The 27980-nt window shown below is 46.8% G+C and overlaps 1 protein-coding gene across 1 annotated transcript; it reads left to right on the forward strand.

Moving 5' to 3' along the window:
- LOC120018237 (breast carcinoma-amplified sequence 3-like) lies at positions 1 to 27586 on the forward strand. The gene is made up of 3 exons (XM_038961317.1): positions 1 to 102; positions 3440 to 3607; positions 26670 to 27586. Exons 2-3 carry the CDS (start codon positions 3511 to 3513, stop codon positions 26816 to 26818), a joined length of 246 nt encoding a protein of 81 aa, XP_038817245.1. The 5' UTR covers positions 1 to 102; positions 3440 to 3510; the 3' UTR covers positions 26819 to 27586.
- The last annotated feature ends 394 nt before the right edge of the window (positions 27587 to 27980 follow it).

Raw genomic sequence — 27980 nt, forward strand, 5'->3', positions numbered from 1 at the left:
CCAAGCACCACCCTCCTTTTGAAGCTTCCAGTCTGTTATTCGAACTCAATCAGCATGACAGAGTGATCTCCAGCCTTTTCCTCGTCAACACCCACACCTGTGGTAATGAGAGATTCACTGACATGATGTCAGCTGGTCCTTTTGTGGCAGGGCTGAAATGAAGTGGAAATGTTTTTGGGGGATTCAGTTCATTTGCATGGCAAAGAGGGACTGCAATTAATTGCAATTCTTCTGATCACTCTTCATAACATTCTGGAGTATATGCAAATTGTCATCATACAAACTGAGGCAGGAGACTTTGTGAAAATTTATATTTGTGTCATTCTCAAAACCTTTGGCTAGGACTGTAGTAGTTTCCGTGTTGTGGTTAGTGTTTTTGCTCTGTAGTGGTTGACGTGAACCCCAGGCGTGGGTGTGAGAAATGAGTTCATACCATTAGGATCCTGCCATCATGTTGATTGAGACTAATGGGTTAATAGCTTTGTGAAGGAAGTCTTCATAGAGCATCTGGAGTGCTGTGACAGTGAATTCAGGACACACTTATTCTTACGCTGACACAGACTAAGACAAGCTCTCACACCTCAATTCCACCCGTTACGTACTCAGCCCATGTAAATAAATGAACTAGCTCACTAAACGTCACACACGGTTCACACACCAGCATAGTGAGGTCTCAGAAAGATGGGCCATTTTTCACAGCAAGGACAGAGGGTTGTTTAAAGGGTCAAAAATGTAATTCCACACTGTGGTAAAACATCAAATCAACAGCTTGGTAACTATAATAACGTCATGTCCCTACTATGGCACACAGGGCTACTGTTCTCTGTCTCACCCACACACACACAACAACACCCCACACACAGGCTCTTGGCCATGGCTTTGATAGTGGGCCTGCTGGCAAGGGGGGGGGGTCCTTTGAGGAATCACCAACGCACATACACACAGCTTTTTTATGAAGTGGTGTAAAGTTATCAGCGTCTCCTGGCTTGCCCGGGACAGTGTGTGTCTAACAGCAGATAGCCAAGTGGAGACCTGGTCCCTCTTATCTGTGTGTAGAACCAGGCCAGGCAGGGCGGCCCGTGCGGGCTCTCGCCCCAGCATTAAAGCCTGTCAGTGGGCCACAGTGTGGCTGAGGCTGGCCAGGTCTCCATACACCAAGGGCATAGATAGACACTGAACTTAACTCTGAGATCAAAGGGTCCACTGTCACTGTTCCTTCTGATAACACAGACCCAGTCTGGGCCAGGGGACTAGGTGTCAGTGTAGAGAGACCAAATAACAACCACCAGACCACAACCACCAAACCACAACCACCAGACCACAACCACCAGACCACAACCACCAGACCACAACCACCAAACCACAACCACCAGACCACAACCACCAGACCACAACCACCAGACCACAACCACCAGACCACAACCACCAGACCACAACCACCAGACCACAACTACCAAACCACAACCACCAAACCACAACCACCAAACCACAACCACCAGACCACAACCACCAGACCACAACCACCAGACCACAACCACCAGACCACAACTACCAAACCACAACCACCAAACCACAACCACCAGACCACAACCACCAGACCACAACCACCAGACCACGACCACAACCACCAGACCACAACCACCAGACCACAACCACAACCACCAAACCACAACCACCAGACCACAACCACCAAACCACAACAACCAGACCACAACCACCAGACCACAACCACCAGACCACAACCACCTGACCACAAACACCAGACCAGAACCACCAGACCACAACCACCAGACCACAACCACCAGACCACAACCACCAAACCACAACAACCAGACCACAACCACCAGACCACAACCACCAGACCACAACCACCTGACCACAAACACCAGACCAGAACCACCAAACCACAACCACCAGACCACAACCACCAGACCACAACCACCAGACCACAACCACCAGACCACAACCACCAAACCACAACAACCAGACCACAACCACCAGACCACAACCACCAGACCACAACCACCTGACCACAAACACCAGACCAGAACCACCAAACCACAACCACCAGACCACAACCACCAGACCACAACCACCAGACCACAACCACCAGACCACATCCACCAGACCACATCCACCAAACCACAACCACCAAACCACAACCACCAGACCACAACCACCAGACCACAACCACCTGACCACAACCACCAAACCACAACCACCAGACCACAACCACCAGACCACAACCACCAGACCACAACTACCAAACCACAACCACCAAACCACAACCACCAAACCACAACCACCAGACCACAACCACCAGACCACAACCACCAGGCCTACTTTTCTATTTGCTGGATTTAAAGGGATACTTTGGGATTTTTAAACCATTTTTATGTCTCCGTGTCCAGTATGAAGGTAGTTTTACGAGACAATGTTAACTAGCGTTAACCCAATGACTGGGCCGCATTCCTAAAATCCCGAAGTATCCCTTTAACCAGGGCCGTAGTCAGTGGTGTCTGCAGCCTTTGTCCCAGCTACTAAATCTCTTGACTTAATTCACTGTTCATCACATCCTGAAGTACAGGGGGAGTGAGGGAATTGGCTAAAATGGGGGGACAGTATTGTTTGAATCAGTTGTTTTAGTATCTGGCTGGCTGGGACCCAGAGATAGATGGAGACAGACACGGAGGCTGCCTGGTGGCAGGGCTTTCCATTTCAGAGATAGATGGAGACAGACACGGAGGCTGCCTGGTGGCAGGGCTTTCCATTTCAGAGATAGATGGAGACAGACACGGAGGCTGCCTGGTGACAGGGCTTTCCATTTCAGAGATAGATGGAGACAGACACGGAGGCTGCCTGGTGACAGGGCTTTCCATTTCAGAGATAGATGGAGACAGACACGGAGGCTGCCTGGTGACAGGGCTTTCCATTTCAGAGATAGATGGCGACAGACACGGAGGCTGCCTGGTGACAGGGCTTTCCTTTTCAGAGATAGATGGAGACAGACACGGAGGCTGCCTGGTGACAGGGCTTTCCATTTCAGGGGTAGAGATTTGAAGAAAACAGCACACTAGGTGGTGTTTGAGGTCAGGACTCCACTTGACAGTCTGTGTGGTTATACAGATTTAGTGTGTGGTTGTTATGGTTGTGAATGTGGTTGTGTATTTGGAATGACCGTGTTGTGTATGGACTGATTGTGTTTGTGGTTGACCGACTAAGTGTGCAGTAGCCAGCGTGCCGTTATACTGACTATTAGAAGGTTCTTGCTTCTATTTTGACCGTGTGTATGGTTAAACTGATCAGTGTGCACTTTAACAGATCATACATCTAATTTATACTTTGTGTACCTTAACTGACCATGTTTCAGGGTTCTACTGAATGTGTTTGTGGTTCTGTTGTGCTGATGGTCTATAAATGGTTGCGTTTGTTGTTCCAGGGACGTTTGACCGCAGTGTGACCCTGCTGGAGGTGTGTGGAAGCTGGCCAGAGAGCTTTGGCCTGCGTCACATGAGCTCTGTGGAGTCCACCGAGGAGGGGCTGAGAGAGAGGCTGGCAGACGCCATGTCAGAGTCACCATCCAGAGACATAGTGGGCTCGGCTACCGGTCAGTCACAAACATACAAACACACACTAACCCATACACAGACACGCACACACACACATATACACACATGCGCGTGCGTGCGCACACACTAACGCGCGCACACACACACACAGACTCATAAATAATTTGTCATCATTAATAATTTCATGGTTTTAATCTTTCCACCAATTTACTGACCATTCATTCTCTCAAACTGTGAAATGTGATAGTGGTCAACTTCATTTTCTTAACTTTTTGAACTTCCATTTACTATCTTTCAACCGCTACTCTTAATCATGCTTGTTTGGTTTTGCAGCAGCTAGTTTTCAAAAGTGTGCGGGTGTATATTTGTGTATGGGCCTGTGTGTGTGTGTGTGTGTGTGTGTGTGTGTGTGTGTGTGTGTGTGTGTGTGTGTGTGTGTGTGTGTGTGTGTGTGTGTGTGTGTGTGTGTGTGTGTGTGTGTGTGTGTGTGTGTGTGTGTGTGTGTGTGTGTGTGTGTGTGTGTGTGTGTATGTGTGTGTGTGTCAGCCATTCAGACAATCCAAATGTTTAACTCATTTAGGAAGCGGCAGCGCTCTTCCTCTCCTTAAGTGAACAAGAGATCCTTTGATTTTTATGGTGGGAGAGGAGGGGTTTCTCTTAGGGAGAGGAGACTGCCACTGGGAGCTAGGAGCGGCAAAGGGTCACAAGGCATTAATGTGTTTAGCATCGACTACCCCCCACCCCTCCTCTCATCCCCTTCTCTCTCACCCTTCTCGCTCTGCTCTCATCCGTCTCTCTCTCTTTCTATCATCCCTTTCTTTCTCTCGCTCTCGTTGCCCATCTTTTACGACATAATCTTGTTTGGACCTATTCATTTACAGAGGCCCCTGCAGCAGCAATGGCAGTCACATGGAATGGACACTCTTTGGGACTACCTCGCCCCCTCCTCTCTCGCCCGCTCTCTCTGTGTCTCTCTCTCTCTGTCCCTCTCTCTCTCTCTCTCTGTCCCTCTATAATTGCTCCTGTCTCTGTGACTCTGCTCGTCATTAGATTAGGGGCCGACTCCCGGACACTTGTAGTCTGCGCTTGTCCATCCATCGCTACGGCTACAGCCCCCTCTAATGCAACACAAAATTCATTACTGATCACATTACATCCAATCTCCCCCCATTTTCCTCTGCCTTGGGCCCTCCTATAAACATGAACTTAACCCTTTCTTGAGAGAGGGAGACATAGAGGAATGGGCTAAATATTGTTTGAGGAGGGGTCAAATGGAGCCGAGTCTGAGACATGCACATCCATTCTGTCTGACTGAATAAGTCCCAAACTACACCCTGTTCCCTATGTAGTGCACTACTTTTGACCAGAGGCCAATGGGCCCTACTATATAGAATAGGGTGCCATTTGGGATGCAGGCTGTCTTTGTGTGACAGTGGCACCAAGCTTCAATCAGGGAATAACTCGGACGTAATGGAGGCAAATCTAATATGGACCTCTGGTTGATGGCTGACTGTAATGTAGAGAACGTGTATGTGTGTGTTCGGTTCATAGAGAGAGAGGCCTTTGATGGGCAGGGCCAGATGGTGTATAGCTTAGAGAGTGTCTCCACGTGCAGGGCCCAGTTTCCCCTATCCTTAGACATACTGTAGGCCCCATTGGCCTAGACCTGAAGGATTCACTCATACACAGATTCTCTCTCTATCCGGCTTTCGCACACACACAGAGGGACGCGGTATTGGAATGCTGGATGATGGAACAAATCACCCTCTTTGACATTTCCCCCTCAACACACAACCCCAGACACACACACTCAGGCTCACGCTCAGAACAAAGCCTGCAGTCACACAGATTTGACTTTTCAGGCACAGCCAGAGACCTACTGTCGCCACAGCCAGGGGCAGGTGACACAGATATAGAGATGGATAGATGGAGAGAGAGGGATATAAGGAGGGGGTGGGACAGGAAGACTCCTAAACATACTCTTCCAGGAATTAGATTTGCGCTAGCAACATAATGTTGCTGATGTGATTTTGCTTAATGGTTCAACCCCAACGAATTCCATTGGAGCCGTGAAGAGGACACCTGTTTTAGCCCGGTTTAGTATATTCCAACCCTAGTCTACTCTCAGCCCAACCCCAGTATAACATAACCCAGTCCAGCCTTTGTCCTCAGCCAGTGTTAGGCCAGTGTTTATGGAGGCCACGTTCAGGATCCAGCCCTGACCTATGTTAATAGAGCCATTGTAAGGGAACTGGTGTCTGCTATATATCTGACATGCAACTATCTCTGTCAACCAGTCATTACATTTTAATGCTAATATTTACGGTATATCCTCATCAGCATCCAAAAATAATGGATACAAACTGTGGATGTGTGAGTGCACGAGCATGTTTATGTGTACGTGCGTATACACTGAGTGTACAAAACATTAGGAACACCTGCTCTGTCCATGAACATCATACAGCTGGCAGGTTTTACACTGTTCCGGCAGGATAGAACAGCAGCCTCTGGTAAGACAAGGGGTGGCAGTTTATGTTTATTTGTAAACAACAGCTGGTGCACGATATCTAAGGAAGTCTCGAGGTTTTGCTCACCTGAGGTAGAGTATCTCATGATAAGCTGTAGACCACACTATCTACAGTTGAAGTCGGAAGTTTACATACAGTTAGGTTGGAGTCATTAAAACTCGTTTTTCAACCACTCCACAAATTTCTTGTTAACAAACTATAGTTTTGGCAAGTCGGTTAGGACATCTACTTTGTGCATGACACAGATATTTTTCCAATAATTGTTTACAGACAGATTATTTCACTTATAATTCACTGTATCACAATTCCAGTGGGTCAGAAGTTTACATACACTACGTTGACTGTGCCTTTAAACAGCTTGGAAAATTCCAGAAAATGATGTCATGGCTTTAGAAGCTTTTGATAGGCTAATTGACATCATTTGAGTCAATTGGAGGTGTACCTGTGGATGTATTTCAAGGCCTACCTTCAAACTCAGTGCCTCTTTGCTTGATATCATGGGAAAATCAAAAGAAATCCGCCAAGACCTCAGAAAAAAAATTGTACACCTCCACAAGTCTGGTTCATCCTTGGGAGCAATTTCCAAACGCCTGAAGGTACCACGTTCATCTGTACAAACAATAGTACACAAGTATAAACACCATGGGACCACGCAGCCGTCATACCGCTCAGGAAGGAGATGCAGGAAGGAGATGCAACTCTGATGCAACTCTGTCTCCTAGAGTTGGACGTACTTTGGTGCGAAAAGTGCAAATCATTCCCAGAACAACAGCAAAAGACCTGGTGAAGATGCTGGAGGAAAGACCCGTAGCACTCACGTCCGTAGCCATGAAGTGCTTTGAAAGGCTGGTAATGGCTCACATCAACACATTTATCCCAGAAACCCTAGACCCACTCCAATTTGCATACCGCCCAAACAGATCCACAGATGATGCAATCTCTATTGCACTCCACACTGCCCTTTCCCACCTGGACAAAAGGAACACCTATGTGAGAATGCTATTCATTGACTACAGCTCAGCGTTCAACACCATAGTACCTTCAAAGCTCATCACCGAGCTAAGGATCCTGGGACTAAACACCTCCCTCTGCAACTGGATCCTGGACTTCCTGACAGGCCACCCCCAGGTGGTGAGGGTAGGTAGTAAAACATTTGCCACGCTGATCCTCAACGCTGGAGCTCCCCAGGGGTGCGTGCTCAGTCGCCTCCTGTACTCCCTGTTCACCCACGACTGCATGGCCAGGCACGACTCCAACACCATCATTAAGTTTGCTGACGACACAACAGTGGTAGGCCTGATCACCGACAACGACGAGACAGCCTATAGGGAGGAGGTCAGAGACCTGGCCCGGGTGGTGCCAGAATAACAACCTATCCCTCAACGTAATCAAGACTAAGGAGATGATTGTGGACTACAGGAAAAGGAGCACCGAGCACGTCCCCATTCTCATCGATTGGGGCTGTAGTGGAGCAGGTTGAGAGCTTCAAATTCCTTGGTGTCCACATCAACAACAAACTAGACTGGTCCAAACACACCAAGACAGTCGTGAAGAGGGCACGACAAAGCCTATTCCCCCTCAGGAAACTAAAAAGATTTGGCATGGGTCCTGAGATCCTCAAAAGGTTCTACAGCTGCAACATCGAGAGCATCCTGACTGGTTGCAACACTGCCTGGTATGACAACTGCTCGGCCTCCAACCGCAAGGCACTACAGAGCGTAATGCGTACAGCGTAGTACATCACTGGGGCCAAGCTTCCTGCCATTCAGGACCTCTATACCAGGCGGTGTCAGAGGAAGGCCCTAAAAGTTATCAAAGACTCCAGCCACCCTAGTCATAGACAGTTCTCTCTGCTACCGGATCGCCAAGTCTAGGTCCAAGAGGCTTCTATCCCCAAGCCATAAGACTCCTGAACATCTAATCAAATGGCTACCCAGACTATTTGTATTGCCTCCCTTTTACACTGCTGCTACACTCTGTTATTATCTATGCATAGTCACTTTAATAACTCTGCCAACATGTTCATATTACCTCAATTACCTCGACTAACCGGTGCCCCCGCATATTGACTCTGTACCGGTTCCCCCTGTATATAGCCTCGCTATTGTTATTTTACTGCTGCTCTTTAATTATTTGTTACTTTTATTTCCTATAATTTTTTATATTTTAACTGCATTGTTGGTTAGGGCTTGTAAATTAGCATTTCACTGTAAGGTCTACACCTGTTGTATTCGGCGCATGTGTCAAATAAGATTTGATTTGATTTTGACATAAACTGATCAGGTGAAAGCTATGATCCCTTAATAATGTCACTTGTTGCCTCCTGAGTGGCGCAGCGGTCTAAGGCACTGCATCACAGTGCTAGAGGCATCACTACAGACCCGGGTTCAATCCCGGGCTGCGTCGCAGCCGGCCGCGACCGGGAGACCCATGAGGCGGGGCACAATTGGCCCAGCATCGTCCGGGGTAGGGGAGGGTTTGGCCGGCCGGGATGTCCTTGTCCCATCGTGCTCTAGCAACTCCTGTGGCGGGCCGGGCACCTGCACGCTGACTTCTGTCACCAGTTGTACGGCGTTTCCTCCGACACATTGGTGCGGCTGGCTTCCGGGTTAAGCGAGCAGTTTGTCAAGAAGCAGTGAGGCTTGGCAGGGCCGTGTTTTGGAGGACACATTGCTCTCAACCTTTGCCTCTCCCAAGTTCGTACGGGAGTTGCAGCGGGACAAGACTGTGACTACCAATTAGATATCACGAAATTGGGGAGAAAAAGGGGTAAAAATAAATAAAACAACAATAAAATAAAAATTATTAATAATGTCACTTGTTAAATCAACTTCAATCAGTGTAGATGAAGGGGAGGAGACAGGTTGGAGAAGGGTTTTAAGCCTTGAGACATGGATTCAGAGGGTGAATGGGCAAGACAAAAAATGTATGAACGGGGTATGGTAGTATGTGCCAGGCGCACCGGTTTGAATGTGCCAGGAACTGCAACGCTGCTGGGTTTTTCACACTCAACAGTTTCCCATATGTATTGAGAATGGTCCACCACCTAAAGGACATCCAGCCAACTTGACACAACTGTGGGAAGCATTGGAGTCAACATGGGCCAGCATCCCTGTGGAATGCTTTCAACACCATGTAGAGTACATGCACTGATTAATTGAGGCTGTTCTGAGTGCAAAAAGGGGTGCAACTCAATTTTAGGACAGTGTTCCTAATGTTTTGTACACTCAGTGTGCATGTGCTTGTGCACTGTGTTCATAAAAGTGTGTGACCCTCCAAACCCAGGAAGTATGTCACTCGCCACCAGGCCCTGTGTGTAGCAGGAACTTGTTATGTTCTAATTATTTATCAAATTGTCGGATGGCGGTCCACATAGGTTTATGATTTACTTAATTAGGCCTACTTCCATGTACTATTGGAGTGTGGATTTGGCCGGTTGATTTCACCGGCTTGCGTGTAGGTTTTGGAGGAGCTCCACCTCTGGTCCGATGTTATCGTGGTACAGAAAACCTTGCCTCTGCCACCACATGTAGCACTGTGTTTTTGTATGTATGTACAGTACTGTGTGGGGGTGGGTGGTTTGGAAGAAAGCAAGCAGTTGATGTAATCTTTTGGTGTGGAGTGAGGATTTCCTCCCTGCCAAAGAGAGTGGTACGTTCCAGTGTGTTTGGGGACCTGTCAGGAGACCAATGAAAGTACAGACTATGAGAGCTAGGTCTATGGGTCCCACTTATGGAGAAACAGAGCGGTTAGAAGGGCACAGGGCCTTTCCATCTATATAGATTCTTGCCACACACACACACACCTCTTACTTTAGTGGTCTGCTTTTTAATCTGATCTTACAGTAATACTCTTTACTGCCTGAATGTCTAGAAAGAACACTCATTGCATGTGAACGTGAATGCACCTCTTTGGGCTAGTATATGTGAATCATTTCATGAAGTTTGTTTCATAATGTCTGATGAATTGGGCATATTAAGCTGTGTGGATGCTAGACTCTAGACTCCAACCCTCTGGTTAGCTCTGTGAAAACCTCTATTGTTCCCTACTGTAGGTTTGGTAATGATGCTCCTATCTCCTGTTTGACTTGGACAGCCTCTTGTAGTCATTCGCAGAAACTACCAGGTCAATTATGTGACTGACTGGGTTCCTTTCTACCATTGCTTGTTTTAACACACAGATATCCATCGCAAGAACAACAAAACACACCACAGCGGTCCACCACACACACAGACACACACAGACACACACAGACACAGACACAGACACAGACACAGACACAGACACAGACACACAGACACACAGACACACAGACACACAGACACAGACACACAGACACACAGACACACAGACACACAGACACACAGACACAGACACAGACACAGACAGACAGACAGACAGACAGACAGACAGACAGACAGACAGACAGACAGACAGACAGACAGACAGACAGACAGACAGACAAGATTATAAACACATCAACTCACTTCTCACTTCACCTCTTTTTGCACTTGGGGACGTGGCTTTAGACCATTGGGAACAGACATGTTGGGTTAACCAGCGGACACACGGCCACACCCAGTCACACACGCACACCCCTCTGTCCTTCTCACTCACCATTTGTGTACTTGACAAAACTATTAGTTGATAATTTTGTCACCTTCCCCCAGGGTCCTGTTATAACCTGCTTCACTAGAGAAAAAGTGAAACCCCGGAGTCCTGTTCTAACCTGCTTCACTAGAGAAAAAGAGAAACACAGGATCCTGTTCTAACCTGCTTCACTTGAGACAGAACCCCAGGGCCCTGTTCTAACCTGCTTCACTAGAGAAAAAGATAAACCCAGGGCCCTGTTCTAACCTGCTTCACTAGAGAAAAAGAGAAACCCAGAGTCCTGTTCTAACCTGCTTCACTAGAGAAAAAGAGAAACACAGGATCCTGTTCTAACCTGCTTCACTTGAGACAGAACCCCAGGGCCCTGTTCTAACCTGCTTCAATTGGGACAGAGAAACCTAGGGCCCTGTTCTAACCTGCTTCACTAGAGACAGAGAAACCCAGGGCCCTGTTCTACCCTGCTTCAATAGAGACAGAGAAACCCAGGGCCCTGTTTAAACCTGCTTCAATAGAGACAGAGAAACACAGGGGCGTGTTCTAACCTGCTTCAATATAGACAGAGAAAGACACTGAGTGCACTCTGTACCACTGAAAGACATTCAGCTGAGCTGCTAAAAGAAAAGAGAAAAAAAGAAGGGAACCCTGGGAAAGAAAAGGGAAAGTGACATGAGCTGAGGCTGAAGAGTATGGTGCAGAGGAAAAAGAAGGGAGTGTGAAAGAAGAGCAATGTCATTATTTCTGCCCCTCAGCACTCCTCCATTCACTGGCAGGTCGCTCCCTCTCTCTCTCTCTTCCTCTCTTTCTCTTCATCTCTCTCTTTTTATCTCTTCCTCTTTCTCTACCTCTCTGCAGCCAGTTGAGAGCGTGAGAGTAATCCGCGGCGACAGTGTGAGACGAGGAAGAATAATTCCTGTATTCAGAGCCGCCACCGCTTATATATTCCTTTTCTCTCCTCTCCTCCCTCTCTTTTGCACTCCTCCACTGATACGTTGGGCCTGGATGTCATTGTATCATTTGCCCTGGCTTCACCTCTCTCTGCCACTCTGCCCTGCTAGCCTAGAGGAGGGGTGGGGGTAGTTTTACTATCATGTGAGGACCAGAACTACTCACAAGGATAGTAAAACAAGGAAAATTTGCTTGTCCACACAAGGAAAAAGCCTATTTTAGGCGTAGGGGTTAGGGTTGCAGTTAGGGTTAGGAGTTAGGTTCATGGTTAGGGTTAGGTTAAGCGTTAGGTTTATGGAAAATAGGATTTTGAATGGAACTCTATTGTTAGGTCCCCACAAGGATAGGGAAACAAACTGTGTGCGTGTGAGAGGGCAGAGATTCTTAGCCTTCTGCAAATGGGCTTTTTGTGGAGTTTTTTTTTTAGACTGCACTTAACAGCTTGCTCAGGGGAGAGACGCCGTGAGAGTTCAGGAAGAAAGAGGGCGAGAGATGAAGAGAGGGAATGAGAAATAGGGCGATGGAGAGGTAGAGAGAGTGAGATTGCGATGTGGAGAGTGGGAAGCACATCTTACAAATGTGTATGTGATGTTCCAGGTCTGTTTTGGGTTGTCTAGACAAGACAGCGGTGAAACACTTTTAAACCGGGAAGCATTTTAGAGGAGTGGAATTTAGGAAAAGGACTCTGTATCCGAGGTGTCTCCGAGTTGTTCTCCACTTTAGTCTGTTGTATGATTTCTACCTATATCTTTTTACTCTGACTTCACTGTTTAAACCTATGACTCTCACATCCATCTGGAACGATACAGCCTTTCTCCTAGCATGAGTAGATGAATAATAAATGCACTAATGTAGTATATACCTCCTGTATATTTACTTAAGCACTCATTTATGCTGACACTCAAACACAAGCACACCTATATGTGCATATGTGTGTATATACACTGCTCAAAAAAATAAAGGGAACACTAAAATAACACATCCTAGATCTGAATGAATGAAATATTCTTATTAAATACTTTTTTCTTTACATAGTTGAATGTGCTGACAACAAAATCACACAAAAATTATCAATGGAAATCAAATTTATCACCCATGGAGGTCTGGATTTGGAGTCACACTCAAAATTAAAGTGGAAAACCACACTACAGGCTGATCCAACTTTGATGTAATGTCCTTAAAACAATACAAAATGAGGCTCAGTAGTGTGTGTGGCCTCCACGTGCCTGTATGACCTTCCTACAACGCCTGGGCATGCTCCTGATGAGGTGGTGGATGGTCTCCTGAGGGATCTCCTCCCAGACCTGGACTAAAGCATCCGCCAACTCCTGGACAGTCTGTGGTGCAACGTGGCGTTGGTGGATGGAGCGAGACATGATGTCCCAGATGTGCTCAATTGGATTCAGGTCTGGGGAACGGGCGGGCCAGTCCATAGCATCAATGCCTTCCTCTTGCAGGAACTTCTGACACACTCCAGCCACATGAGGTCTAGCATTGTCTTGCATTAGGAGGAACCCAGGGCCAACTGCACCAGCATATGGTCTCACAAGGGGTCTGAGGATCTCATCTCGGTACCTAATGGCAGTCAGGCTACCTCTGGCGAGCACATGGTGGGCTGTGCGGCCCCCCAAAGAAATGCCACCCCACACCATGACTGACCCACCGCCAAACCGGTCATGCTGGAGGATGTTGCAGGCAGCAGAACGTTCTCCACAGCGTCTCCAGACTCTGTCACGTCTGTCACATGTGCTCAGTGTGAACCTGCTTTCATCTGTGAAGAGCACAGGGCGCCAGTGGCGAATTTGCCAATCTTGGTGTTCTCTGGCAAATGCCAAACGTCCTGCACGGTGTTGGGCTGTAAGCACAACCCCCACCTGTGGACGTCGGGCCCTCATACCACCCTCATGGAGTCTGTTTCTGACCGTTTGAGCAGACACATGCACATTTGTGGCCTGCTGGAGGTCATTTTGCAGGGCTCTGGCAGTGCTCCTCCTGCTCAAAGGCGGAGGTAGCGGTCCTGCTGCTGGGTTGTTGCCCTCCTACGGCCTCCTCCACGTCTCCTGATGTACTGGCCTGTCTCCTGGTAGCGCCTGCATGCTCTGGACACTACGCTGACAGACACAGCAAACCTTTTTGCCACAGCTCGCATTGATGTGCCATCCTGGATGAACTGCACTACCTGAGCCACTTGTGTGGGTTGTAGACTCCGTCTCATGCTACCACTAGAGTGAGAGCACCGCCAGCATTCAAAAGTGACCAAAACATCAGCCAGGAAGCATAGGAACTGAGAAGTGGTCTGTGGTCACCACCTGCAGAATCACTCCTTTTTTGGGGGTGTCTTGCTAATTGCCTATAATTTCCACCTTTTGTCTATTCCATTTGCACAACAGCATGTGAAATTTATTGTCAATCAGTGTTGCTTCCTAAGTGGACAGTTTGATTTCACAGAAGTGTGATTGACTTGGAGTTACATTGTGTTGTTTAAGTGTTCCCTTTATTTTTTTGAGCAGTGTGTATATATACAGTGGGGAGAAGAAGTATTTGATACACTGCCGATTTTGCAGGTTTTCCTACTTACAAAGCATGTAGAGGTCTGTAATTTTTATCATAGGTACACTTCAACTGTGAGAGACAGAATCTAAAACAAAAATCCAGAAAATCACATTATGTCAATTAGCCTATCAGAAGCTTCTAAAGCCATGACATCATTTCTGGAATTTTCCAAGCTGTTTAAAGGCACAGTCAACTTTGTGTATGTAAACTTCTGACCCACTGGAATCGTGATACAGTGAATTATAAATGAAATAATCTGTCTGTAAACAATTGTTGGAAAAATGTATTGTGTCATGCACAAAGTAGATGTCCTAACCGACTTGCCAAAACTATAGTTTGTTAACAATAAATTTGTGGAGCGGTTGAAAAAATTAGTTTTAATGACTCCAAGCTAGGTGCATGTAAACTTCCTACTTCAACTGTATATGCGTTTAGAGGCACTCAAACATGACTCACATTCTCAGACACACACATACAGTGTCTTTGGAAAGTATTCAGACCCCTGGACCTTTTCCACATTTTGTTACATTACAGCCTTATTCTAAAATGGATTCAATAAAAAAATATCCCGAGTAATCTACACACAATACCTCATAACAAGCGAAAACAGGTTTTTTGCAAATTTATAAAAAATATAAAACAGATACCTTTTTTACATAGATATTCAGACCCTTTGCTATGATACTCGAAATTGAGCTCAGGTGCATCCTGTTTCAATTGATCATCCTTGAGATGTTTATACACTTGATTTTAGTCCACCGGTGGTAAATTAAATTGATTGGACATGATTTGGAAAGGCACACACCTGTCTATTTAAGGTCCCACAGTTGACAGTGCATGTCAGGGCAAAAACCAAGCCACGAGGTTGAAGGAATTGTCTGTAGAGCTCAGAGACAGGATTGTGTACAAAAAAATGTCTGCAGTATTGAAGGTCCCCAAGAACACAGTGGCGTCCATCATTCTTAAATGAGCAATCGAGGGAGAAGGGCTTTGGTCAGGGAGGTGACCAAGAACCCCTCCTCAGTAAAAGGCACATGACAGCCCGCTTGGAGTTTGCCAAAAGGCACCTAAAGACTCTTCGACCATGAGAAACAAGATTCTCTGGTCTGATGAAACCAAGATTGAACTCTTTGGCCTGATTGCCAAGCGTCACGTCTGGAAGAAACCTGGCACCATCCCTACGGTGAAGCATGGTGGTGGCAGCATCATGCTGTGGGGATGTTTTTCAGCGGCAGAGACTGGGAGACTAGTCAGGATCGAGGGAAAGATGAATGGAGCAAAGTACAGAGAGATCCTTGATGAAAACCATCTCTAGAGCGCTCAGGAGCTCAGACTGTGGCCATTGTTTACCTTCCAACAGGACAACGACCCTAAGCACACAGCCAAGACAACGCAGGAGTGGCTTCGGGACCAGTCTCTGAATGTCCTTGAGTGGCCCAGCCAGAGCCCGAACTTGAACCCGATCGAACATCTCTGGAGAGACCTGAAAATAGCTGTGCAGCAACGCTCACCATCCAACCTGACAGAGCTTGAGAGGATCTGCAGAGAAGAATGGGAGAAACTCCCCAATACAGGTGTATTAAGCTTGTAGTGTCATACCCAAGAAGACTCGATGTTGTAGTCTCTGCCGAAGGTGCTTCAACAAAGTACTGAGTAAAGGGTCTGAATACTTATTTAAATGTGATATTTCAGTTCTTTATTTTTAATAAATTAGCAATAATTTCTAAAAACCTTTTTGCTTTGTCATTATGGGTATTGTGTGTAGATTGATAAGGAAACAAAACAATTTAATACATTTTAGTGTAAGGCTGTAACGTAACAATGTGGAGAAAGTCAAGGCACTGTATATGCGTGTAATGGTGTGTCTGTGTATCAATAAAAGATGTGATATGAATTAGTGATAGGGTACATAATGGGCAGGCTGCGTTAAGGAGTGGAGCTGCTGAAACAGTGTTCCAGGGGTGTCTTCACATATCAGATCTGTACCCAGAAAGCACACATAGGCTTTCTAGGAAAGAATAGGAGAGGAGCGAGAAAAGGGGATGGAGTGAGGAGAAAGTAAGGAGTGGTGAGAAGAGATAGAAGAGATAGAATAATAATTATTATAAATGCCATTTAGCGGACACCATCATCCAAAGCAACCTGAGTTATGCGCATATACACTTTACAGTGCCTTCAGAAAGTATTCATACCCCTTAACTTTTTCCACATTTTGTTGTGTTGCAGCCTGAATTCAAAATTGATTAAATAGATATTTGTTCCCACCCATCTACACATAATACCCTATAATGACAAAGTGAAAACATGTTTTTAGACATTTTTGCAAATTAAGTCAGATTTCTCACACCCCTGAGTCAATACTTTGTAGATGTACCGTTGCTAGTGATTACAGCTGTGAGTCTTTCTGGGTAAGTCTCTAAGAGCTTTGCACACCTGGATAATGCAAGCTCTGTCAAATTGGTTGTTGATCATTGCAAGACAACCATTTTCAGGCCTTGCCATAGATTTGCAAGTATATTAAGTCAAAACTGTAACTGGGCCACTCAGGAACATTCAGTCTTCTTGGTAAGCAACTCCAGTGTAGATTTGGCCTTGTGTTTTAGGTTATTGTCCTGCTGAAAAGTGAATTAATCTCTGTGTCTGATGGAAGGCAGACTGAACCAGGTTTTCCTCTAGAATTTTGCCTCTACTTAGCTCCATTCGGTTTATTTTTCATCCTGAAAAACTCCAGTCCTTGATGATTATGAGCATACCCATAACATGATGTAGCCACCACTATGCTTGAAAATATGGAGACTGGTACTCAGTAATGTGTTGTATTGGATTTGCCCCAAATATAACACGTTGTATTCAGGTCAAAAAGGGAATTGCTTTGCCACATTTTTTGCAGTATTACTTTAGTGCCTGGTTGCAAACAGGATGCATGTTTTGGAATATCTGTATCCTGTACAGGCTTCCTTCTTTTCACTCTGTCAATTAGGTTAGTATTGTGAAGTAGCTACAATGTTGTTGATCCATCCTCAGTTTTCTCTTATCACAGCCATTAAACTCTGTAACTGTTTTAAATTCACCATTGGCCTCATGGTGAAATCCCTGAGACAGTTTCCTTCCTCTCCGGCAAATGAGTTAGGAAGCACTCCTGTATCTTTGTCGTGACTGGGTCTACTGATACACCATCCCAAGTGTAATTAATAACGTCACCCTGCTCAAATGGATATTCAATGTCTGCTTAATAATTTTTTTAACCCATCTGCCAATAGGTGCCCTCAGGTAGTCATTCAAAAATCATGTTAAACACTATTATTTAAACTTATTATGTGACTTGTTATGCACATTTTTACTCCTGAACTTATTTAGGTTTGCCATAACAAAGGGGTTGAATATTTATTGACTCAAGACATTTCAGCTTTTCATTTTTAATTAACTTGCAAACATTTCGAAAAACATATTTCCACTTTGACATTATGGGGGATTGTGTGTAGGCCAGTGACAAAAAAATCTTTAATTTAATCCCTTTTAAATTCAGTCTGTAACACAACAAAATTTGGATAAAGTCAAGGAGTGTGAATACTTTCTGACGGCGCCCTGTATTTATGGACTATTTTTTGCAAAGAAATATAACCAATTTTCAGGGTGGCCCTCCAGAGCTCGTTGGAGACCAAATGCGGCCCCCCGGGAAAAATGAGTTTGACACCACCGAATTAGACCAACATAGCACTGTTCTTACACATGTCCCATGGATACAGCTACCCACTAATAATATGCCATCATATCAAATGTCATGGCCCTGCTTGACTGTCTAAAATCAAAGCCAAACCAGAATCACTCTAAATGGCTACATTCAGACAACCAGCTATGATGGAGCCCCCTTCGCTTCAGTGTCATTTTCATACACAGGCTCTAATGTTCTTGTTTTTCCCCTCTTCTCTAAATTTACTCATTCAGGGTATAGCTAGTGATATTAGGATGAACCTTCCATATACCATGTTCCACTTCTGTTTAAATCACTGCTGTATTATTACCTATAAACTGATTCGGAATCAATGGTACAAGATGCTGTTTCTCCCTCCTCCCGGCCATTTAGACCCAGTTTGCGTCCCAAATGGCACCCTATTCCCTATATAGTGCACTACTTTTGACCAGGGCCCATGGTGCTCTAGTCAAAAATAGTGCACTATATAGGGAATAGGGTACCATTTGAGACGCAAACCCCGTCAGTCAAGACGAAATAATGGAATACGGAGTCGGTCGGCTAATTAAATAATGAGTTGATTAGTAGAAATGGACTGTAATGTTAAGTGATATGATCCATTGAACCATAGTAAATAGTTAGAGAGGTAGTGCCCTTAGGTTTAAGCAGCTTGTTTCATAAATTATACCTGCTACGGTAAGAGCCTGCTTAACCATTTGGAGATAGGCCCATCTCCAGCTTCTTCTGCTTCCCAAATGGAACCCTACGCCCTACATAGTGCACTACTTTTGACCAGTGTCCTATGGGAATAGTGTGCCATTTGGGGAGCAGGCTCTGAATGGTTGTAGCTACTTTACAGGCTCTATATATAATAGTTGATATGGCCAGCAGACAGCCTTGTTGTGTCCTCCTAGTCTTTAGCCTGCTGCTGTTTGCACACTCTGGGAGGAGTGGAAAGGGAAAGAAGAGGTGAGGGGTGGCAGTGTGTCCCAGACCAGAGAGCATGTGTGGCTGTGGCCTGTAGTTGTGTCCCCTGAAGTGAAGGGACAGCAGGGGACTATGGGGGGGGGGGGGGGGGGGGTACAGACCTGTGGTGTTGGGTATCAGACGTGCCATGGAATGTTCCATAGGAGTATGTTGGATGGATCTCATTCATGTCTTTGTCTTCTATCAAGTCAGATGTGTGTATGTCAACTAAGGTTGCAAAACTTCCAGAAATCCTGGTGGGAGGTTTCCCGGAATCAGGAGGGAATAAGCAGGAATCTGGAATCCTCCAAACAGGATTTATGGAAAACTAGGGAATTTATTGAAAGTTCCCAGAATTTTGCAACCCTAATGTCAACACATGCTGGCACTCACACACTCAGCACTGCAGCAGCAGCACCTCAGCTCCAGTAGAAAGGTAGTGGTCCTATGAGTGAGTGGAGTGACCTGATGTGTTGTGGCCTGACTGTAGTGAAAGTCCCCTTCACAGCCAAATAGCACCATGCATACATACACACACTACCACCAGTCTGTTCAGCTGAGCCTAGCCCTCTGTCTCAACACATGCAGCATATACAGCTGTCTCTCCCTCTTTCTCTCACTGTTGCCCTGTATATAGTCCTGATCACCGACAACGCCTATAGGGAGGAGGTCAGAGAACTGGCAGTGTGGTGCCAGGACAACAACCTCTCCCTCAATGTGAACAAGACTAAGGAGCTGATCGTGGACTACCGGAAAAGGCGGGCTGAACAGGCCCCCATTAACATCGACGGGGCTGTAGTGGAGCGGGTCAAGAGTTTCAAGTTCCTTGGTGTCCACATCACCAACGAACTATCATGGTCCAAACATGCCAAGGCAGTCGTGAAGAGGGCACGACAACACCTTTTCCCCCTCAGGAGACTGAAAATATTTGGCATGGGTCCCCAGATCCTCAAAAGGTTCTACAGCTGCACCATCGAGAGCATCCTGACCGGTTGCATCACCGCCTGGTATGGCAACTGCTCGGCATCTGAACGTAAGGCGCTACAGAGGGTAGTGCGAACGGCCCAGTACATCACTGGGGCCAAGCTTCCTGCCATCCAGGACCTATATACTAGGCGGTGTCAGAGGAAAGGCCAAGGCTCCAGTCACCCAAGTTATAGACTGTTTTCTCTGGTACCGGAGTGCCAAGTCTAGGACCAAAAGGCTCCTCAACAGCTTCTACCCCCAAGCCATAAGACTGCTAAACAATTCATTAAATCGCCACTGGACAATTTACATTGTCCCTCCCTTTGTACACTGCTGCTACTCGCTGTTTGTTTGTTACCTATGCATAGTCACTTCGCCCCCACCTACATGTACAGATTACCTCAACTAGTCTGTACCCCTGCACACTGACTCGGTACCGGTGCCCCCTGTATATAGCCTCATTATAATACAACAAGTGTAGACTTTACCGTGAAATGCTTACTTACAAGCCCTTAACCAACAGTGCAGTTCAAGAAGAAGAAAATATTTACCATGCAGACTAATATAAAAAGTAACACAATAAGAATAAAGGGCTTATAGTAAGCATTTCACGGTAAAGTCTACACTTGTTGTATTCAGCGCATGTGACAAGTAAAGTTTGATTTGATATGCAGTTGTTTTCTTAGTGAAGTGTTTACTGGCATATGACCGTCCGTCACTTTCCCTTTGGTGGATTACTTAGGTTACGAAGGGGCACTTAGGTTGTTTTGGGGTTAAGTTGTGGTAATAATATCCTGTTTTGGGATTTAGTTCAGAGATCAAGGTCCAGAGGTATGTTTATGTGTTTGGTTCTGTCCCAAATGGCACCTCTTCCCTATATAGTGCACTAATTTTGACCAGATGAACCCTATGGGTAGATAGACTACCTCCCAAATTGCACCCTATGTTTGTGAGTGTTAGTGTACTTAGAGAGGATGGTATGGTGGATTTTCAACAGCTAGCCGGATCATCTGTGTGGGCAACTAATGACGATGTCTCCTCTAAATTCAATGTGGCTTAACTATAAACATAGACTGACAACAGCTGCGCACTCGGCACCACACACTCTCTCAGGCCAACCCAGCGAGGGGGTAATGAAGAGGGACACTCAGTGTGTAGTGTATAGGGTTTCACAGCACCTTGATCTATAGCAGGGCCATACAACCAGTACAAGATATTTACCAGGGTGAGAGAGATGAGTGGAAGGAATGAGGAGAAGAGGGGGAGAGATGGAGAAGAGTTATTGTATTTCCATGCAGCAGTCCTGGTGTAATGAGGTCTGATTGTATTTCCATGCAGCAGTCCTGGTGTAATGAGGTCTGATTGGAGATGAAGCAGTTCACCGTTTATCTGACGACCCGTGTGTGTGTGTCTGGGGGGAAATCTGACTTGATGGCGCTAACCAGAGCCAGCTGGGGCCAACGGTGAGATTAAAGTTAAAACACAAAAACAATCAGTGGGGATAAGTATAGTATCGGTGTGTGTTACTGCCTCACTCCCAGACTCTGAGAGATAGAGGAAGAAGAGAGAAAGAAAAGCGAGAGAGATGAAAAAGTGGCATCTCCTCTCTCCTCTCCGGTCATCTCCTCTTCTCTGGTCATCTCCACTCTCCTCTCTGGTCATCTCCTCCACTCTCCTCTCTGGTCATCTCCTCCACTCTCCTCTCCGGTCATCTCCTCCCCCCTCCTCTTCGGTCATCTCCTCTTCTCCGGTCATCTCCACCTCTCCGGTCATCTCCTCCTCTCCGGTCATCTCCTCCTCTTCGGTCATCTCCACCTCTCCGGTCATCTCCACCTCTCCGGTCATCTCCACCTCTCCGGTCATCTCCACCTCTCCGGTCATCTCCTCCCCCCTCCTCTTCGGTCATCTCCTCCTCTCCGGTCATCTCCTCCTCTCCGGTCATCTCCACCTCTCCGGTCATCTCCACCTCTCCGGTCATCTCCACCTCTCCGGTCATTTCCTCCACTCTCCGGTCATTTCCTCCACTCTCCGGTCATTTCCTCCACTCTCCGGTCATTTCCTCCACTCTCCGGTCATCTCCTCCACTCTCCGGTCATCTCCTCCACTCTCCTCTCCGGTCATCTCCTCCACTCTCCTCTCTGGTCATCTCCTCCACTCTCCTCTCTGGTCATCTCCTCCACTCTCCTCTCTGGTCATCTCCTCCACTCTCCTCTCTGGTCATCTCCTCCCCCCCCCTCTCTGGTCATCTCCTCCCCCCTCCTCTCTGGTCATCTCCTCCACTCTCCGGTCATCTCCTCCACTCTCCTCTCTGGTCATCTCCTCCCCCCTCCACTCTGGTCATCTCCACCTCTCTGGTCATCTCCACCTCTCTGGTCATCTCCACCACTCTGGTCATCTCCTCCACTCCTCCTCTTCGGTCATCTCCACCACTCTGGTCATCTCCTCCACTCCGGTCATCTCCACCACTTTGGTCATCTCCTCCACTCTCCAATCTTGTCATCTCCTCTCCGGTCATCTCCTCCACTCTCCTCTCCGTTCATCTCCTCCTCTCTCCTCTCCGGTCATCTCCTCCACTCTCCTCTCCGTTCATCTCCTCCTCTCTCCTCTCCGGTCATCTCCTCCTCTCTCCTCTCCACCGGTCCTCTCTCCTCTCCACCGGTCCTCTCTCCTCTCCTCTCCTCCGGTCATCTCCTCCTCTCCGGTCATCTCCTCACTCTCCTGTCCTCTCCTCGCTCCTCTCTTCGCCTCGCTCCTTTCCTGTTCTTTCCTTTCCTGGTCTGTCCACTCCTGTTCTCTCCTGTCCTCTCCTCGCTCTCGTTTCCTCTCGTTTCCTCTCCTCGCTCTCCTTTCCTCTCCTCGCTCTCCCTTCCTCTCCTCGCTCTCCTCTTCTCGCTCTCCTTTCCTCTCCTTTCCTCTCATTGCTCTCCTGTCCTCTCCTCGCTCTCCGGTCTTCCTCTCCTCGCTCTCCTTTCCTCTCCCGCTCTCCTTTCCTCTCCTCGCTGTCCTGTCCTCTCCTGTTCCCTCCTCGCTCTCCTTTCCTTTCCTCGCTCTCCTTTCCTCTCCTCGCTCTCCTTTCCTCTCCTTGCTCCCCTTTCTTCTCCTTTCCTCTCCTCGCTCTCCCTTCATCTCCTCCTCGCTCCACTCATCCGGTCATCTCCTCCTCTCCTCTCTTCCCCTCGCGCCTCTCTTCGCCTCGCTCCTCTCCTGTTCTCTCCTCTCCTCGCTCTCCTTTCCTCTCCTCGCTCTCCTTTCCTCTCCTCGCTCTCCTTTCTTCTCCTCGCTCTCCTTTCCTCTTCCTTTCCTCACCTTCCTCATTCTCCTTTCCTCTCCTCACTCTCCTTTCCTCTTCCTTTCCTCTCCTCGTTCTCCTTTCCTCTTCCTTTTCTCTCCTTTCCTCTCCTCACTCTCCTTTCCTCTCCTCACTCTCCTTTCCTCTTCCTTTCCTCTCCTCGTTCTCCTTTCCTCTTCCTTTTCTCTCCTTTCCTCTCCTCACTCTCCTTTCCTCTCCTCGCTCTCCTTTCCTCTCCTTGCTCTACTTTTTTCTCCTTTCCTCTCCTCACTCTCCTTTCCTTTCCTTGCTCCCCTTTCCTCTCCTTTCCTCTCCCGCTCTCCTTTCCTCTCCTCGCTGTCCTGTCCTCTCCTGTTCCCTCCTCGCTCTCCTTTCCTTTCCTCGCTCTCCTTTCCTCTCCTCGCTCTCCTTTCCTCTCCTTGCTCCCCTTTCTTCTCCTTTCCTCTCCTCGCTCTCCCTTCATCTCCTCCTCGCTCCACTCATCCGGTCATCTCCTCCTCTCCTCTCTTCCCCTCGCGCCTCTCTTCGCCTCGCTCCTCTCCTGTTCTCTCCTCTCCTCGCTCTCCTTTCCTCTCCTCGCTCTCCTTTCCTCTCCTCGCTCTCCTTTCTTCTCCTCGCTCTCCTTTCCTCTTCCTTTCCTCACCTTCCTCATTCTCCTTTCCTCTCCTCACTCTCCTTTCCTCTTCCTTTCCTCTCCTCGTTCTCCTTTCCTCTTCCTTTTCTCTCCTTTCCTCTCCTCACTCTCCTTTCCTCTCCTCACTCTCCTTTCCTCTTCCTTTCCTCTCCTCGTTCTCCTTTCCTCTTCCTTTTCTCTCCTTTCCTCTCCTCACTCTCCTTTCCTCTCCTCGCTCTCCTTTCCTCTCCTTGCTCTACTTTTTTCTCCTTTCCTCTCCTCACTCTCCTTTCCTTTCCTTGCTCCCCTTTCCTCTCCTTTCCTCTCCTCGCTCCCCTGTCCTCTTCTTCTCCTCCTCTCTACTCTCTTCTCCTTGCTCTCCTGTCCTCCTCTCTTCTCCTGTCCTCTTCCTCTGCTTGGCTCAGACTCACTGATTAAGAGCCGCTTTGTTTTCCCTTTGATCCCTCGCGCCACTCATCTCAACTTAATGTAGCCCCCTCACCACATCCTACATACACACATAAACACACACACTGCAAACACACACACAGCACAAACATGCTTTCGGTGAGGAGACTTACATGTTTGTACGTTGATTCATTGTGTGAGTGCATGCATGTCTCAGTTCTTTACATTTGTGTGTGTGTGTGTGTGTGTGCGCTCACGGCAGGCTGAAGTGAGAAGAGAAGAGTTTAGGAGGATTAGGCCATTGACAGGCTGCTGGACCATTTCTGGACGTTATTTCCACAGTCAGTCCACTTGGTAATGAGTTATTTACTGAGCCCAGTGGAACTGTTATTGCATTTTGCCACAAAGCACAACTCCATCCTCGCTAGATCGAGCCATGAGGACATTCAGCTTGGTGTTTGTGCAGGGGTTAGGATTGGGGCTAGTGGTTAGGAGAGAGGTGTTGGGGGTTAGGAGGGAGGCGCTAGGGGTTAGGAGGGAGGTGCTAGGGGTTAGGACTGAGGGGTTAGGAGTGTGGGTCTAGGGGTTAGAAGTGAGGGGTTAGGAGTGAGGGGCTAGGGGTTAAAACAGAGGTTAGGGATTAAAAGAGAGGTTCTAGGGGTTAGGAAATGGGATAGAAGAGAACCCAGAGGAGGAGCAGGAGAGGAAGCGAGAGTGAGGTGAGTTGTGTAGTCAGAGAGACAACAGCACATCTACATGATTACAGCTGACAACGTGATATCATTAGATATCATATCATTACTGATTCATCCATACTGTGTGTGTGTGTGTGTGTGTGTGTGTGTGTGTGTGTGTGTGTGTGTGTGTGTGTGTGTGTGTGTGTGTGTGTGTGTGTGTGTGTGTGTGTGTGTGTGTGTGTGTGTGTGTGTGTGTGTGTGTGTGTGTGTGTGTGCGCGCGCGCTTGCGGGCTCATGTGAGGGAGTGCGTGAGAGTAAACCCCAATGTGGAACAGTAGTCGACGTCAGCCACTAGGATTACTGTTCAGCTGTGACTGTGTTTCTGCTGCTTGTATCCAAGCAAATGAAAAAGGGAGGAAGGTGGGACAGAGTGGTGGTTGCGTGTGTATTCTGTGTAAGGGAGGAAGGTAGGACGGCTTTGTGTAGCTCGTCAGATCTGAAGCCAACAGCTACTGTTTCCCGTGGGACATTCTCATGGCTCCAGTGTAACCTCTCCCTTCAGTCCACACCGCCTGGTTTACTTATGTCATGGATTGGATTTATACAAGGCCTTTACAGCTGCTTCAAGTGCTTTACGTTGAATGGGATGTGATCATTGATGTCTGAATTGACTGGATGTATAAGTGAGAGCACGTGTTTGAGTTAAGCATTCATTTGTACGGTAGAAGGTCTGTGACTGTGTGTGTGTGAGAGCAGAGCTGTCTCACCTTCTACGTGTGCAAGAAATAGAGAGAGAGGAAGTGAGCGAAAGAAAGAAAAGAAAGGGGGATACCTAGTCAATTGTACAATAGCGCAGATATGTTTGTATATATGTTTGTGCAGCTGTCAGTTTCTGAGTGTGCTAGGGTACCGTTGCATGTCTGTGCAGGCAGCAGAGTAATAACGGTGAAAATACCACGCTGCCTATGACAGGTATATATACTGTATGTCTGATCTGTGTCACAATTCACCACGTAGATAACTGCCTTTATTCCTTCCTGACACCATGCCAGCCTGCACCCATCCTGACGGATATGTTTTACAGTATGTAATATCTTTAATATGTTCCGTATGGCCATGGACTGACTGTCTAATAATAGAAACATGTAATATCTTTAATATGTTCCGTATGGCCATGGACTGACTGTCCAATAATAGAAACATGTAACAGTTTCCTGTGAATGGTGTTGGAGCAGCTTGTCAGACAGTGTGTCAGTCTACACAGGGTGCTGAAGGAGCAGACTGCTAGCTGGCATACCGTACTGTTACTGTAGCTACTGGGATGATTGATGAATCAGGTTGAGAGACAGTGTTTTTGACAGAGCAAACCAAGCAACCCTGAGACATGTGGTAGTGGAGGGAGTCTGGTCTAGTAGAGGGAGCAGAGTTTGGGTTCCTGACCAGAAGCAGCCCCTAGCCCCTACCTCTTGTTCCCGATAGGCTCTTCATCTGTTGTAGATCTGATAGTTGGATAGGGAGAAGCAAAATGGTTGTAGCTCCAACTTGGCCTCTGATAAAGACAACATCTGGCGGCTTTATGTGAATGTACATTTCTATTGGTTTGGTACACAGACAGGAACAAGACAAAATCCCACTCAACACTACATAATCTACTTACACCGTTACAACACGTTCAATGTACAGCTCATAGAAGATTGGAATTTTCATAAATGCTTTATGTACTCGTTGCTCTTTGTGTGTGTGTGTGTGTGTGTGTGTGTGTGTGTGTGTGTGTGTGTGTGTGTGTGTGTGTGTGTGTGTGTGTGTGTGTGTGTGTGTGTGTGTGTGTGTGTGCCTCTGTCTCTCCCCCACAGAGCTCCAGAGGGAGGGCAGCATTGAGACTCTTAGCAACAGCTCTGGCTCCACCAGCGGCTCCATCCCCCGTAACTTTGAGGGTTACCGCTCTCCACTGCCCACCAACGAGAGCCAGCCCCTCAGCCTCTTCCCCTCCGGATTCCCCTAGAGGAGACCAGGAGACAGCCTGCCTACCGCCCTACAAGACCTGGGGTCAAATACTATTTGATATCTTTCAAATGCTTTGAGAGTTTGCTTTAGTCTGCCTGGAATCCCTGATGGGAGGGGGCTACATTTTGGCGACTGTTCTATTGGTTCCATTACGCCAGACAAGCTCAATAAACCCCAGAAAAAGTATTTGAAATTATTTCAAAAAGTATTTGAACCCAAGTCTGTTCTGAAAAATGCAACGTTACAGGACTTTCAGGTAGAACATTTTATAGATCAGATATGTCCTGTAGGAAAATGAGTTATTGCAGATCTATATATTATATTTATATCTGCAACGCTCTGAAAGTTTCACCCTATTGAACACAGCCATGTTCCCGTAATTCTGCATGTTGAATGAGTCGATGGCTACTGCTGCTTGGTCACTGGCTAATGTAACATAAAAGGGTCATGATTAATTTATTATTTTTAATGCAGAACACATGCTTATTAATACATTTTCACTGTAATATTGATTTTGTACAATACTGAGTCGTTATTTGCTATACATTTGTGTTAATGAAATACTGAAGACTTGGAAAATAGTTTGCTGTGTTATATTATCACCCCTGGATATTCAATAATTTCATATATACTAAGTAAATATAACATCTGCATAGTCATTGTTTTAATCACGTGTACAAAAGTTAGCAGCTTGTGCTTCTGTAAATGTAAAGAGACTACTCGTTTAATTTAAAGAAAATAAATTAACCACACCAAAGCCAGTACACATTTTCTGCCAGTTTATTGTGGAAAAGCAGACTGTGAATACAACACTCTAAAACGTATCTGACACTCAGAACAAGAATCAAATTAACTGCAAAATGTTCAAGAATCTAAAATCAGTACAAGACTAATTGATGTAGGGCCCCAATGTTTAAATGCAATTCACTTACCTTAGACAGGAGCAAAACCAGGCCAGAGACTGAAATGGCCATGTGAATGTGTTTGAGCAGGCATACTCATGCCAACAAGCACTGGCTCTGCTCTTGCCTTCAGGTTGTTTGCCCCATAGAAAAATAATTTATAGAATGGGCTTGGAACTTCTAACCCTGGCATTTTTGATTGGTAAACACATGGGTACACTTACAGTGGCTGCCTGGTAATGTGATGCAATAATTTCC

Source organism: Salvelinus namaycush, chromosome 23 (assembly GCF_016432855.1).
Source record: "Salvelinus namaycush isolate Seneca chromosome 23, SaNama_1.0, whole genome shotgun sequence".
In the NCBI taxonomy this organism is placed as follows: domain Eukaryota; kingdom Metazoa; phylum Chordata; class Actinopteri; order Salmoniformes; family Salmonidae; genus Salvelinus; species Salvelinus namaycush.

What these genes read in the sequence shown, in the direction of transcription:
- LOC120018237 (XM_038961317.1), top strand. Translation starts at nt 3,511, where the DNA reads ATGAGCTCTGTGGAGTCCACCGAGGAGGGGCTGAGAGAGAGGCTGGCA. An exon ending in CATAGTGGGCTCGGCTACCG is followed by an intron (nt 3,608 to 26,669) that starts GTCAGTCACAAA and finishes TCTCCCCCACAG; the next exon opens with AGCTCCAGAGGGAGGGCAGC.